General features: G+C 42.4%; 1 protein-coding gene across 3 annotated transcripts in view; it reads right to left on the bottom strand.

The window, feature by feature from the left end:
- LOC111162134 (glypican 3) overlaps positions 1 to 16,721 on the bottom strand; it is a 402,636-nt gene that overhangs the window by 133,673 nt on the left and 252,242 nt on the right. For all 3 annotated transcript variants that reach the window (XM_022526328.1, XM_022526329.1, XM_022526330.1), the window contains one exon: positions 5,597 to 5,730. In XM_022526328.1, coding sequence (XP_022382036.1) covers positions 5,597 to 5,730 — 134 coding nt within the window. The remainder of the gene's footprint in view (positions 1 to 5,596; positions 5,731 to 16,721) is intronic.

Genomic DNA, 16,721 nt, shown 5'->3' with positions numbered 1-16,721 from the left:
AATTAGTTGCCTGGGATGGGAAAAACAATTTGATTGAAGGGAATGTTCTTTGATTCCAATTCCACTTTATTCTAATACGTGCATGCCAAACATACCACTTGGCATGTAAGTAGTGGCGCCTAGGGCTCTCACTTAGGGCAAACCCAATGCTTGCTCAGGAAAAAAAAAAAAGTCTCTTCATAGAGCTTTCTATTCAATGTGTTAAATGTGGAAGTAAAGGACAGGGCCCCTTTGCATGCACGAGCCATTTTGAAATATTGAGGCTGGGTGCATGTGATCTCCCCTGGAGGGCTCCCACCGTCCTCAAGAGGAGCGTCCCCTTCCCGGGTGGTGGGGGAGGGGATTCCCTTGGCTTTCTCGCAGTGATTTGCTTGGGCAAGCATCAAAGCGGCACTAATTGGAAAGCACCACAAGTAAAAACAGCCTTTCATCCCCAACTGCAGATCCTGAACTTTTTTCCTTTATCATTAAGGTTCTTTTTTTTTCTTAATATAAAGTAACAGGAGCTCATTACTTAAAAAAAAAAAATAACGGAAAACACAGAAAAGCGAATAAGCTAAAATAATTATAATGGGAACGATGCAGGAGCAGGTTTAATTCAGCAGTAGAGAAATTTGCACCATCTGACCCCGAACTCAAATTTTCTGCCATTCCAGAGATTAGCCTGTACTTTTTCTCTCATGCAGTTCCCTTTGCCTGGAACACCCTCTCTTCCCTCCACCATCTGTTGAGTTTCTCATCTTCCACCAAGGCCAGGCTCCAGAGTTTACCTTCTCCAAGAAGCCTTTCTTGACTTTTGCACGAGAACGGCTACCTTCCCCAGCCCATGGAGCCGCCACCGTTTCGGACACAGCTCTGCGAGGACACTTGCCCTTGGCATTTGAAAATTATTTATTTGTGTGTGTCTCCCCCTAACCAGGCTTGGAGGCCCTCCTATTCATCACAGCCTAATCCGTACACAATGCTTAGCATATAGATGGTGTTGACAAATGGTGGAAGAAGTAGAGTCCTATTTAGGGCAGAATGACTTGTACCAGACCCGAAACTCGTTGATTCACTCGGGACATACTTTGTTGTTTTGTTCAGAGGGTGGAAAGCGCCACTGAGCTTACAAAGCTGCCTAGCCAGACTAGAGCAGCGGTCTGACAGGGAGTGGGAGTGAGCATTGATTTTGGACCAGGGAGCTGAGATTGGCTTTTGTTCTTTTCTTTCTAGGTCATTTACTAGTGCCACCCAATCCATTGCCCCTTTAGACCAAGTCAGAGGGGGAGAGGAGGAGAGGCAGTGCAGGAAGGGGAAGGGTGGGTTACACAGATGTAGTTTCACCGGGCTGGAGGGACTGTGCCCCTTTCTCACAACACTAGCTGGTGGGCCAGGATGGACTATTCCACTGAGATGGGGTACTTGGAAAAAGGACAGACAGTGCTCACGCACTCCACCAAACTTCAGGGGGATGCGCGAATGACAAGGTAAACGGCATCATATGGGAAGGGGTGAAGGAGACATTCAGGAGGCCACAGGAGGGAGAGGGAGAAGACCTGAAGATACCAGGGCTGGCAAGGGTTACGGAAATCACATTGCTTCTATCCTAGCTGCTTACTTGTGCATCTTGTCCTACCCTGTTTTAAATCTGATGACAGATATTTTCAATATTTCTACCTTTACGGAACACTGAATCCCATAGGCAGGCCACCGGTTGAGTATTAAATCGCCTTTAAATTGAACTAAGCTATTTCTAAGATTAGTTGTGTGTTGCAAACTACCCAGTTGGGGGCAGACAAAACAAACAGATGACTTCTGAATGCTACCAAAGGAATCCTGCATTTCTTTGTGTGTTGTTATTTTAATAAGGAAAGGGCTTTTCAACTCATAATCAGATTCAGACAGCTTGCTCCCAACCTCCAGGGAGGGAAAGCTACAATAGGGTTCCTTTGCAATTATCATATTTTTACCCGAGGAGGATGGAGCTTGGGCATGGGTGTGAGGGGTGTCGGAGGCACATAGATTTTTCCGGACAATGTGAAAGGCTGTGCAGAACATATCGAGAAATTTATAGAGGTACTAACCCTCCATCAAACCAAGCCTTCCTAATAACATCAGATTGCGGGGGCCAGGGCATGGGCAAGAGATGATCTTAATCCCTGAGTCTCCCCTCTCCCTAAGAGGGTTTACAATGCCTACTGGAGGGAGTTAAAGGAAATCAGACACTCTCCTGTTGTTTTGACTCGGACTCCAAGGCTCTAGTTTGCAAGAGATGAGAAGCACCATGGGACAGGCTGTGTTTCCAACACTCAAACGAGCCTTGCCCGGCCACCACTTAATCAAGCCTGCAAGCTATGTAGTTTTTCTTACTATCTTTTCTTTTCTTTTGGGCTTAGCAACAAGTTCAGAAAGTGATCCAAACAAAGTGCCAAATCTGGGTGGCCGGCCAAGAACCCCTTCATCAATTTCATTTTTCTGTGGAGGAATCGACCCCATAGAGCCCTCCCCAGTAGGACAGTAGGGAATGGGTCCCACGAGAGCCCCAGACAGAAGCCATGGCAGCAGGCCCTTGATCAAGTAGCGCCTCCTACTTACTCATAAATGTGTGTAGGTTGGCAGGGTTGTCTCAAAATGGGACTGGGCTGGTGTGTTTCATTTGAACAAGCTTTACATGTGATGCTGTGACTAATTCATATACCGCTTCTTCCAGGGAGGCCCACTATATCTCCCTAGGCAGAGGCTCTCACTTTTCCTGTAGGCTGCCTCTAGGGATAGACTCTGGACACTCCTTTGCACTTATAAAACTATTTTGAAAGTATTTGCATTTAAGTCTATTTCCACGTTAGACTGCTTTGGAGAGTTGAGCCTCTGTCTTGAGTTTTGATGCCCAGTACACATTCTGGCCCATGACAGGTATTTCCTAAATGCCTGCTGAGTTGAATAAAGCAATATATATAAAAATACATATTACTGTATAATGTTATACAAATATATTACATTTATAACATATAAATGTAATTTATAATTTAAACATTCCATTTGTTAATTTTATTTAAAAATATTTTTTAAGATTTTATTTTTAAGTAATCTCTATACCCAGTGTGGGGTTCAAACTTACAATCCCAAGATCAAGAATTACATGCTCCGCTGACTGAGCCAGCCAGATGCCCTCTTATTAATTTTAAATGAATAATTATGTAGTATAATATCATATGATACATTTATATTATATTTTATTTTGTAGGTTATTTATAAATAATATAATTATAAATTATATAATTATATAAAATAATCATAAATTAATAACAATAATTGTATAAGATATTGATTCTTCATTAATTATTGTGATATTGATATGTAATATGATATATTATATATTGTAATAATACAATATAAATATGATTTATTCACTTCAGTACCATACGCAAGGGGTTTCCCCTAGTTAAAGATCAATGACTGAGGTTAATTTCTCAGGTGGTCTGGGCAAAATGTGAAAGCAATTGAGAACAACAGAAAAGGCTGTCAAAGGAAAGCCAAAGGTTAAAGAAGGTTTAGAGAAATGACCAAATTTTGTCTTCCCAGAATGACAAAAACTTCCTAAAATTCCCCTATGCTATAGGGAAATGGTTCTCAAATATTTCGGTGCCAGGACCCCTGTGGTGGTTTATAAATTTGTCCACAAATTCTTTGATACTCCCTCCTTCAAGAGGTGGAGTTTAATTTCCCTCCCCTTGAGTGTGGACTAGAACTGGGAACTCACTTCTAACAAACAGATACTAGAATTGACAGTACGTCACTTCCCAGACTAGGTCGGAAAAGACATCACAACTTGCTCCTTGCTCTTCCATGGATCTTTATTCTGGGGAAGCCAGCAGCCATGTTGCGGGGACACTCACGAGGTTCATGCGGTGAGGGACTGAGGCCTCCTTTCAACAACCAGCACTAGCTTGCTAAGTGAGCCACTTGGAAAGTAGATCTGCACTTCCTATGACTGCAGCCCCAGAAACTGACCAAACTGACAACCACCCAGTCAAGCTGTGCTCGAATTCCTGACAGAAACTGTGATAATAAATGTTAGTTGCTCTAAATCACTACATTTTGGGGAAATTTGTTATGTAGCACTGGATAACGAATACAACCCCTCTATACTCCTAAAAATGATGGAGGGCCCCAAAGAGCTTTTGTTGGTACGATATATATTTTTAGATACTTACTGCTTTAGAAAGTGAAACTCGGGGGGGAAATATTTATTTATTTATTAATTTTAAACTAATAATGAGCCATTATGTGTTAACATAAGTACTATTTTTATGAAAAAAATAGCGAGAAACGGATATTGGTTTTGTCTTTTTACAAAATATGTTTAGCCTGGCTTAATAGGAGACATCTGAATTCTCCCATTGGCTTCTGCATTCAATCTGCTGCAATGTGTTGTTTTGGTTAAAGTATATAAACAAAACCCAGGTTCACATGGATAAGCAGTTAGCAAAAGGAGCATCTCAGACTCCCTGGAAAGAGTTTCTGTGACTTCCTGGGTCTCTGAGTCACACTTTAAAACTGTTGCTACAGGGAAATTAGACATCCATGTGGTTGGAAGTCAACAAAAGAGAACATGGGACTTCCTGAAATGCTTCCTTGGAGGACTATCTCTCATGCAGCCTTACTGCCTTCTCTCACTCCAAGCTGGCTCATATATGACTAAGAGTTATCACTTTAAAACCTCCTGTAGTAAATGGATATGAATGGCTTCATTTAGCCTACATTTGAGATGTTGCTGATTTCATCTCTTAATTTTCCATCTGAAGGCCAGTCTCTCCCAAGTCCCTCAAAGTCATCAGGAAGCAGAGCTCATGTCTGGCTATTCTTTGAGCCAGTGGCAGGCTTGGGGACATGTGCAGTCCTTTTGGGAAGGCACCTCTCCTAGACTTGTGTTGGGATTCCCATCCAATGTCCACCCCTTATTTGTAACCATGAAGCTAGAACAGGGAAAGAGGTCATCTGGATGAGGGGAGGAGGAAAGAAGAGAATCAGAAACAAACTTTGATTTAGTCCCTTGACTGCTGTCTTAAGAAACAGAAACTGAATCCTTCATTTTGTATACTGACAAGAGTGTATAGAATGTGCGGTATGTTTATGCACATGAGGGTGTCTTGCCAGTTTCTCTCTGGTGAACTTGACCTTGACTCACTGGTAATAATGAGAAAACCACAAGCGAAGCCATAAAATTGTGAGGCCAGATTATAAGCAGAAAACGTTCTGTTTAATCAACAAATATCTTGGGGGCACCTGGGTGGCTCAGTCATTAAGCGGCTGCCTTTGGCTCAGGTCATGATCCCAGGGACCTGGGATCAAGCCCCACATCGGACTCCCTGTTCAGGGAGTGCTGTGCTGGATATTTACATAGGGTAACTTTACATTTAAATATGGCTTAGATATAATGTGATATCTTTTTTCCTTAGCATTTACAAATGGTAGAATTAATTAATCAAACTCTGCTCAAAAGAACAAAATAATGTGTATTTAAGAAGCTTCACTCCAAAAGTTTTTCACCTTACAACACAAGTGTTAATTGTATGCTGAAAGAGAGGGAAAAAAAAAAAAAGAACCCTCTTACCTCCTTCGGCTGGATAAGGTTTCTTCATGTTCTACATGAGCAACTTTTAATACCTTCTTGTCAATAAACAGATCTTCAGGATAATAAGCAGATCTATACTGGCGTTGTTGAGAATGGGCGCATAACTTGCCAATCTGAAAAAGAAATGCAATATAATTATATGATACTTTCACAGATATGATAGTAGAAACAAATTCTAAAATGCACTTCCATTTCTTCCCCAATTTCTTTTTAAAGAGCAGAACGAAGCTATTACTGGAGTCCAAAAAAGGTGCTACGCTTTTCAGGCAAAGAGCCATCTGTGGAAAAGCAGGCTGAAGACTATGGCAGTGGAGACTTTGAGCCCAGCCTATTCAAAGGTTTCCTAAGATGAAAAATGCTTTTTCTTTATAGTGAACTGCACATTTGAGAGGACTTTCTATACAAGACTTAGGCTACTGATACCTGTCCACGGCCCTTAGTATTTATAAGAATGTAGAAGTTCACAAATAGGAATTACAAAGTTGAAAGTACCGGAGCGGGAGATGAAGAGGGGTGAGAGATGTGTAGAGTAGCCTGTTAACAGAGCAGCCTCCCATGCAGGGAGCTTGGTTCGAAGACCCAGGGTTGCATATTCTGAAAAATGTCAGTGTAATGGCTCATCTGACTTTCGTAAAAACGCCCGAGGGAAGGAAGAAGGGAAGCCAGCTGCTCCATAGCCAGTATCATCAGCTGTGAATCGCATATCATTGACCGAGACCAGGACCGAGAGTACTAAAGAACACAGGCGCTCAAGAAAGCCTACCTTCTCTCCTCCCTCGCTCTTCCCTTCCCTCTGCCCATCCTTCCTCTTTTGTTCCTTCCTTCCTTTCTCTCTCTTTTTTTTTTTGGACAGGAAGTTGGATTTATTGGTGGGCATGAATATGACGGGAAGGGGTAGTGCCAAGGTTCTCATGAGTGCAGAGGCCTCTATTTGTCCAAGGGACCACAGTTAGGGATGTATTTGACCCCACAGCCATCTGGGATAAGCTGCTTTTCAGCCACCATGTCTTCACATTCATCCCCATTGAACTTAGTAAAGCCCCACTTCTTGGAGGTGTGGATCTTCTGGCAGCCAGGGAACTTGAACTTGGCCCTGCGTAGGGCCTCAACCACATGCTCCTTGTTCTGCAGCTTGGTACGGATGAACATGATGACTTGGCCAATGTGGACCCTGGCTACTGTGCCCCCGGACCTTCCAAAGGCACCCCGCATACCTGTCTGCAGCCTACATTGGAGATAGCCATGAGGTCAGACCCCAGCATCCACCCAAAGGGCTGTCTCCAAGGTCCCTTAGGGCAACCCATACAATCAACAGGCTGCATCCACTACCGAGGAGGCTACTGTTCGCAGCCATGGCACACTGGGCCCCCCCTTCCTTCCTTTCTCTATCCACTCACTTGCTCTTTCGAAAGTAGTTGCTGGATGCCTCCCTCTAAAGCTTAGTTCTCTTAACACTCATATGGCAATGATTAAAAGATGGCATCAGCTTTCTTATTTCAATTCTAAGTGATTTGGTTTATTTGTAGATTTCTATTTTTGAGCTTTCAGACACAAGCTTAAAATGAACTTCTACATAAAGATGTATTAACACGTCTCCCTTATGCCAGACACTAAGCTAAATGTTATCATCCCCATTTTAGAGGTGAAGAAACTGAGGTTAGAGGAGGTTAAGGGTTGCCTGTGGCAAATACACCGTTGATTCACTGTCTGACTTCAAAGCTTACACAATATCACCTCCCTAGAAGACAATGCTTAATCACCAGTTGCTTATACTCTCTTTTTTAAAGGAACTCCCAGTTCTCAAAAACACAGCCAACATAGCCAAGGTGAATATATAGATTGTATACATTCAGAAAAATATTAGAGGGCACCTGGGTGGCTCAGTGGGTTAAAACCTCTGCCTTCGGCTCAGGTCATGATCTCAGGGTCCTGGGATCAAGCCCCGAGTCAGGCTCTCTGCTTGGCAGGGAGCCTGCTTCCCCCTCTCTCTCTGTCTGCCTCTCTGCCTACTTGTGATCTCTGTCTGTCAAATAAATAAATAAAATCTTTTAAAAAATATAGAAAAAGAAAAATATTAGAAATACCCAGTGAAGACAGGTTATATCTTTGGTACCTTTGGTTATATCTTCTGTACCTCCATGGAAATCAGACTGAATTTTGCATGTTGTTAGGGACTCAGTAAAGGCAAATTAATCAAAATGAATTGAAGGGAACTCCTAGTATCAGGTCTGGCATGCCTGCGGTCCCAGGCTACGTGTGGTCATCCGTTTCCGGGATTTCTCAAGATGGCCCAGATGACATTTACGAAGCTACCTATGTCTTTCTAAAAGCAAAAGTGGCATTTGGTTTGTATAGCTTTGGAAAGTTTTCTATATAAATCAATTCTTGAATTAGAAAAGAAGAATCTAAAGTCAGTAGAGGCCTCACCTCCACTGGGGAAAAGCAAACAAACAAACAAACAAACAAACAAAAAAGATTTTTCTTTCCTAATACAAGAATTGATTTATATAGAAATCTGTATTCTCTGAGTTTACCTGGATTGATGGTGCTTTAGGTAAGGGGGCTGCCTGGCTGGACTGGGGAGCTCGGTTCCAGTCACTTCCAAAGTTTGCAAGGCAGGTACGAATAACTGAGGGCAGACTGTGCATCCTAAAATTATGTTCATAGACACACACATGTATACTTGTCACATGGCCGGCAAACACTCATGGAACCACCCACTGGAAAGGGGGTGCAGCTGAGGCAAAAGCAGGAAGGTTAAGAACAAACGAGAATGTAGCCAGTGTGACCTTTCTTCCCAAGCCACCCAATGTGACACTATCAGGCAGACTCCCCAAGGCTCTGGGTGGGGTCAGGGGCAAACAATGGTGTCCTGCCAATGCCCCCCACCAACCTGAAGTCTGCCACATCTAAACAGACGGGCTGTATTTTCTTCCACAAATCTACCACAAAGCAAATTCTTCTCATATACAAAGCATTTGTCAATTGTAGACACCCACCCCCGCACCTTTGGGCTCTTTTGTCCACATCTTCCACCTCCGCACTGTGTGAGCTGTAGGTGAATATTACAAGCTCATTTTGAGGGGTGGCCACAAAAAGAAAACAGAATTTACAAAGAGACACAGTATTCACACGAAAGAGGGCCTTGGATCAAAATTTCTTTGTAAATTTCACACTCGGGTGACATGAGGCGCTGCCTGGAGACCCAGGTCTCCGTCTATGGCTGCACTTGCTAAAGAACCACCAGTATTTTGAGCAGCATTTTAGAACTCTGTGTCCTGCCCAGGAGTCTGGGGCTCTTAAATAACAAGTGCAATCCAATTTCCTTCCACAGACTAATGCGCCTGGTTAAGGGTGCCGCTATCTTGAACTTTAGTTAGTGAGACTGGATTAATTAGGTGGGCGAATGTCTCTACTGATAGACCCGGAGTAGAAAATCCTTTCGTTTTCCAAGAACGGTGATTCCTAAGGGTGCCCTTTATTCATGCGCCAGAATCTATGGTAGGAGAGTAACGGTCCCCTGAGGTGTTACAAGATTTGAAATAGGGACTTGGGGCACCCGGGGGGTCAGGGGGAGGGAGGATGTGGTTGGTTGGGCACCTGACTTTTGGTTTCGGCTCAGGTCACAATCTCAGGGTCATGGGATCGAGCCCCACATCAGGCTCTGTGCTCAGCAGTGGAATTTGCTTGACATTCTCTCTCTCTCTCCTTCTGCACCTCCCTACTGTGTGCTTTCTCTCTCTCAAATAAATAAATAAATCTTGAAAAAAAAAAAAAAAAAAGAAGGCAGGGCTCCTGACCATATTTATGGCCAGAAGGTCATCCTAGCAACACTAGGACCATTCTTTTCTAAGCAAGGTCCAGAGCACTGGCTTTGTACATGCATGAGGAGAATAATAAGACTTCCTTTTGACCTGGTCCCACAGCTACCTTCCACCTGTCACTCGGGTCTCATGCAAAAAAGGAAGATATGATATGAAAAGTGTCATATTTGATTCTGAACTCCTCTGGAAAAAAAAGGTGAAAATGACTTTCTTTTTTTTTTTTAATAAAGATTTTATTTATTTATTTGACAGACAGAGATCGCAAGTAGGCAGAGAGGCAGGCAGAGAGAGAGGGGGGAGCAGGCTCCCTGTTGAGCAGAGAACCTGATGTGGGGCTCGATCCCAGGACCCTGGGATCATGACCTGAGCCGAAGGCAGAGGCATTAATCCACTGAGCCACCCAGGTGCCTGAAAATGACTTTCTTTAAATAAAGGTTTTATTTATTTGAGAAAGAGAAAGCGGGGAGAGGAGCATAGGGAAGGGGACAAGCAGACTCCAAGCTGACCGTGGAGCCCAACTCCAGGCTTGATCCTATGACCCTGAGATCATGATCTGAGCTAAAATCAAGGGCTGGATGCTTGATCGACTGAGCCACCCAGGTGCCCCTGAAAATTATTTTTTAAGTAGAATATGTTACCAAAGAGTTTGAAACCCTGCAAAACATTTGGTTTGATGCAATGCACACAGGTACCGTGTAACTGATGTGTCGAGAAATGCAGATACCCCGCTGGTTAAAATGTAACTGTACTGATGCTCAGGGCCCATTTGCTGTTGGTTCTGGAAACCCTCTGGTGACAAAAAAATACCCTCACACTTGATCTCTCCCTCTGACTGACTCAGCAGAGAAAGTCTACATTGTGAGTTTCTCAAGAATACCAATACTTCCCATTTGTAACATAATACCTGACTCCAGCCTCCTGCCTTACTAATAATTCCTCCATCCATTCTGTTCTTTTTAAAAGATTTTATCTATTTATTTGACAGAGAGACAGAGAGAGAGACAGAGAGAGAGAGAGAGAGAGAGACAGCGAGAGAGGGAACACTAGCAGGGGGAGTGGGTGAGGGAGAAGCAGGCTTCCTGCTGAGCAGGGAGCCTGATGTGGGGCTCCATCCCAGGACCCTGGGATCATGACTGAAGCTGAAGGCAGACACCCAGCCATCTGAGCCACACAGGCGCCCCTATTCTCTGTTCTTGATGGTGAATTCTACAACTCTCTGAGGCATATGGACCTTGTATTTTTGACCCCATTTTAGAGATAAGGAAACTGAGGCTCACAATGTTTAAGAAACTGAAGCAAACCATAATTGTAGTAAATGGCAGAGTTAGGACTTGAACCTAGATCTGCCTACCAAAACTTAAGTTTATTTTTCTAAGATTTTATTTTTAAATAATCTCTGCATATAATATGGGACCCTAACTCACAACCCTGAGATCAAAAATCACCCGCTTCACTGAATGAGCCAGCGAGGGGCCCCAAGCTTTTGTTTTTGGTTTTTCCTCCCTATGCCATAGATTTCTGTCAAGAGAATAGACTCTGGAGGCCTCCCAGGACCCGGCTTTGCAGTCCTGTGGCCATCCCATCCATAACTGGAGAAGAGTAATGATTACGAAGGATTCAAAAAATCCTTTAAAGAAGGACTAGTTATTAAAGATAAGCCAAAAATGGACATCCAATTTTAACCACAGTATTTTTAGTGGAGTGATTTAAACTCTTTGGCCTGCCAGGTAAGAGAGGATTAGTAATCACCCTAAAGCCCCGGATGTGTGGGTCTGTGGGAGAGCTGGTTCCCAGGTGCGTCCCCCATGCAGCTTGCTTCCTGTGGGCTGTCCCGGGACTCTGACTGACGGCTTGAGTCAGATTCTTGGACTGGCTACAAAATCTGTAATTCTTACGATTTAACCCAGGTCTAGTCTGATGTCTGGCTCAACTATATTCTTTATAGTTTCCCCTCAATGGAGATTCCTGGTTGACCCTAGGGCTACAGAAATACAACAGGTTCAGGCCTTTAGCTCTCATAGCCAAAAGGACGAGAAAATGGGGAAGGGCTGCAAATACATTAAATAGCGTCTCTGACTCTCCTGCTCTTAACTAAGCCTACAGGTCAATTCTGTGTTCAATGTTTAACAACCAGATTAAAAAAAAAAAAAAACAGATGAAGGAAAGACTTTACATCTTTTTTCTTTTATTTTAAGGATGTAAACTCCATGCCCAATACGGGGCTTGAACTCACAACCCTAAGATCAAGGGTTGCATGTTCTACTGACTGAGCCAAACAGGCACACCTACATTTTCCTTCTCTGGGTGGGTGTGTCTGTCTTATATGGCCCATAATAGGAGGAAGAAGGGGAGGGAGAAACAGAAACAGAAAGAGAGAAGTTCCCGTTAGTGAGTCTGTGGGGGAGCCACAGACATACTCTACTGCCCTGGGAAGTCTGACAGCCTTTGAGGAAGGTGGTGGCTATCTCACTCCTTCCCTCTCAGGAGCTGTTCTCTAGGTCGCCTGGGACCTCAGGGGCTCTAGAAGATCTCCGCAGTTTTATTTAATTATGGAATAACCTTTCTGCTGGAATCCAGATGATTACTGTGGCCCCAAAGAGGGCTTTGCTGAGAGAACTGTTGCTAAATAACTGGTGTAAATTTAGTTTTGGGTTGTCAGTGGATTCTTCAGAACTCCACAGAATTAAACATAAAAACTCCCTCTATGGTTATGCCGTTTAAATACCAACTCTGATCCTGTGGTCCACTCTGGAAGAGTACGACCTGTGGCATTTGTTTTAGGATACCTTGGGGGGCTTGGGGATAGGGTGGGATGGGAATTCTGTAGGTTTCCAGCTGAAATAAAATAATGAACTTCAGTTCATTCTGTTGAATTGTCTATTACGCTGTTGTTCAATTTCATTTAATTAAATCTTAAAAGTTTTAAAACAAAATATACATTGAAATTATGTGATATACAACATAAACTTTTTAATAGTAGTAACCATGCCCATTTAACAATTCTACAGGTATAATAAAAATGCTAATATATGTTAATGTTTAGTCTGTGGTTAATGTTTTGTCTTGTTAATTTCCCCAGGGCTTTTATTACTGATTTAAATCTGCCACACTACTCAACTGATTGCGCTGCTTCCACAAACTGCATGAAAGTAGCTCAAATGAATACTGATTAACAGAAATGAACAAACATTTGGCTGGGCAAACCATTCTTATTATATGCTTGTAATCATTACATACACTTTCTTACAATGAGATGGGCATGGCAGGCATTTGCCACTCATTTTTCCTACAAAAAATATGCATACGAGCATTACATTAATTTATAACCTTGTTCTTCAGGAAGCACATCATTATTAATTAACTATTGATTGATCTGGATATAGAGCACGGAGGATAATGAACAGACCTGGTGACAATGTAAATGTTTTTTTTCTTTTTTCTGCCACAGACATTTTGCTGTGACTCATAATTAATTGCTTGACCATTAAAATGAAAGTCGCTAATAAACTGTAATGCATTATGAATCGCACTATTTTAGGAAGTCAGGTGTCACTGTGTGAACCTTCTACGTGAGTCGTGTCTTTATTTTTTTTTTAAGATTTTATTTATTTACTTATTGGTCAGAGAGAGACAGAGAGCATAAGCAGGGGGAGCAGCAGGTAGAAGGAGAAGCAGGCTCCCCGCTGAGCAAGGAGCCCAATGCAGGGCTCGATCCCAGGACCCTGGGATCATGACCTGAGCCAAAGGCGGATGCCTAACCGACTGAGCCCCCCGGGCATTCCTCAAGTCATCTCTTTAAATAAACTGGAATCCAAAAAAGGGTAACTTGTCCTGCAGCTCACTCTGCTGTTCAGTGGAACTTAGCATTCTAGTCTGGTGAAAAGAACACATGATTTGGAGTCAGAAGACCTGGGGTATAGTCCCCCTCTCTTCCTGTTTCAGTGACTCTGCAAAGGTCCTTTAATATTCTTCAAACTCAGCTCTGCAAAATGGAATACAAACACTGCCTGCCATGCCTCGCAGCTGTGTGAGGATCAGATACAGCCGGGGATGGAAGTGCAAAGTCTGTCCCATCAGTGAGTCTGACAGAAATCCGACTCACTCCTTCTGTCGGTGGGGACTGCTCACTTTGTGCAGCCGACCTTGTGTGTTAGAATCCCGGCTCAGCGGGTCAAGTATATCGCTAGCTCTAAGCAACACTTGGAGGTGTTCTTTAACTGGGGACTTCTGGAAGGCAGCGAAAGGGTTTGATGAGATTGATCCCCACTCTGAACGGGAACCACATTGAGTTTGCCGGCATTGTTTGCACATTCCACAGTCTCTCGTCTTTGTTCTGGGTTACCTGGAATATCCCCTTCTATTCTTCAGGGCCCCGATTCCTGATTGGTGGGTGGCAAATAATCTTTGCCATTACCCAGTGTCTCTAACCTGCATGGCGATGGGTGCTATGGGGGTGGGAGACAGGTTTTCAATATCCTTTTGTGGAAGGGACTTGCATTTTACTAATTTATATTTGCCACAAGTGGATTCATAGTTGAAAATAGAATCCTGCACGCGTGCCTAACACTTCTCATGTAATACCAATCCCTTCCCAGGAACAGGAGCCCCGGCCAGTGTTGCTTAATCACATATGGCCAATAGGACTAATATAGCGGCAGTTAAAAGAGAGCTTCAGGTAGTCCAAACATTCAATACCGAACTCAAATACCACTTGTCCAAATGCACTCTTCTGCTTGTGTCCCCTGTCCCAGTGGAAAGGAATAATCAGCTACCTACTCAGTTGAAACCAAAGCATACCTGATTGCTCCCTTTCTCTCACTTCCCTATGTCCAGCCATTTAGGTTTGTGCTTCTTTCTGTTCTTATAAATAACTTTTAACCCTGGGTGCTTTTCTTCATCCTCAGGTCTAGGATACCATTACTTGTCTTTTAGAATAGTGCTGCTCAAACTTCAATATGTGTACAGATCATCTGGGAGTCTTAGTCATGTAGATGCACATACAGTCAGTCTAGGATTGAGTTCTGAAATGAGAAGTAAGACCCCAGCGCAGTGGTTCTCAAAGTGTGGCCCTCAAAGGAGCAGTGTCAGTATCCTACCTGGGAACTCGTTACGAATGCAGATTTCGCGGCCCACCCTTCAACCTACTGAAGCAGGAAAGTGGGGAGTGGGGTCCAGTCATCTGGCTCAGCAAGCTCTCCAGGGGATTCTCAGGCACATGCAGGTTGGAGAGCCAATGCCAACAGAGATCATCCCACCATCTTCTTAATTGGTCTCCCAAGCTCCAGTTTTGACCTCCCCCGGATTCAGCCCCTCTAACTGTAGTTCTCTGAGACTCTCTCAGGAAGTTCTAGAGGTCAAACCTATATCCACAATAATACTAAGACTTTGTTTGCCTTTTCCACTCTTATTCCCTTAAAAATATAAGGAATTTTCTAGAGGCTACCTAAAGTGTAATGAAATCGTTGCTCTGCAATATGTGTTTGTGCATTCTAAAAGTTCCTAAAATAGCTGGTTTAGGGTACAAATACATTTCTTTTTTCTTCTTAGGGTACAAATACATACTTTTCAGAGGTTAATTTATTCTCAGTACTTAGTGCTCTTACTGACTACTTCGGAGATGCCTACTATAATCTTTATAATCTCATTCTAATTTAATAAATTGTTACTTTGAAATCTAGAAGCTTTGTGTCTACACGAAAACGTAAGAAGTAAATGTACTTTGGGGCGTGTGGATGGTGGAGTCAGTTAAGCATCAGATTCTTGGTTTCTGCTCAGGTCATGAACTCAGGGTGGTGAGATGGAGCCCCACCTTGAGGTCCGTTCTCATAGCAGAGTCTGTTTGAGATTCTCTCCATCTCCCTGCCCTTCCCACTTGTGCTCTCTCCTTCAAAAAATAAATCTTTAAAAAAAAGAAGTAAATGCACCCTGTAGCCTTATTTGTAATATTTAGAAATACTTTTTGAAAAATCACCTAAGTTTTAAAGTTAACTATGCCTGTTATTATGGAAGATCTTATAGGTCATCATATAACATAATAAAATTTATTTACAACATAATTTTCTGATATTTAAAAATGGATGCTTGGCTTCAAGAAGGAGAGTGGAAGACTAGGCACTTACTTAATCCCTGGTTGCAATGCCTAGGTATAAGCATGTTAAAAACCCATCAAGAGTTCTCTGAATCACAGAAAGGTGGAACTTCCACAGTAGATTGCAACCATAATTAAGAAACAAGAACGTGCCAAAAAGTTAGCATTCCTTTGGCAGTATAGATACTAATAATTTATCTTACTGTGTCTGATGCAACAGAACATTTCAGAATAGTATTATCATGTGACCTAAGCTGTAGAGTCATCTTGAAATCAATTATTCAGAATTTAAAGGAAAAGGAATTAAATATTTAAAAGTAGATGTAAAAAGACAAAAATTGTTTGTTACAGTTTTTTTTTCTTTAGAATAGAAATGGAAAAGCCATTAAAGCATCGTGCAGGGCACTGTATTATAGTAGCTAAGGAAGCACACACAAGAGTGGAGAAATTAATGAACATTGCAGAGTTGGAAAGGATATCCAATGGGGATATTGTTGAAGACAGTCCCTTCAACAAATGGTATTGGGAAAACTGGACAGCTACGTACAAAAAATGAAACTGGACCACTTTCCTAGACCATACACAAAAATAAACTCAAAATGGATTAAAGACCTAAATATAAGACCTGAAACCATAAAAATCCTAGAGGAGAACATGGGCAGTAACCTCTTTGACACTGGCAGTAGAAACTTCTTTCTAGATATGTCTCCTGAGGTAAGGGAAACAAAAGCAGAAATAAACTATTGGGGCTACACCAAAATAAAAAGCTTTTGAATGGTGAAGGAAACAATCAAGGCATGGGAAAAGAAAATTGCAAATGACATATCTGATAAAGGGTTAGTATACAAAATATATAAAGAACTTATCAAACTCAACACCTAAAAAACAAATAATCCAATTTAAAAATGGGCAGAAGACACGTGTAGGCATTTTTCCAAAGAAGACATATAAATGGTAACAGACACGTAAAAAGATGCTCAGTATCACTCTTCATCAAGGAAATAAAAACCAAAAGAATGCTATCACCTCACACCTGCCACAATGGCTAAAATCAACAACACAAGAAAGAACAAGTGTTGATGAGGATGTACGGAGAGCAGAACACTCTCGCACTATTGCTGGGAATGTGAACTGGTACAGCCATTCTGGAAAACAGTATGGAGGTTCCTCAATAACTTAAAAATAGAACTAC

Source organism: Enhydra lutris, unplaced genomic scaffold (assembly GCF_002288905.1).
Source record: "Enhydra lutris kenyoni isolate GAN:26980312 unplaced genomic scaffold, ASM228890v2 scaffoldscaffold89, whole genome shotgun sequence".
Taxonomy (NCBI): Eukaryota; Metazoa; Chordata; class Mammalia; order Carnivora; family Mustelidae; genus Enhydra; species Enhydra lutris.
Note: the sequence above shows the minus strand (reverse complement) of the source record. Positions and strands in the feature narration are given on the sequence as shown.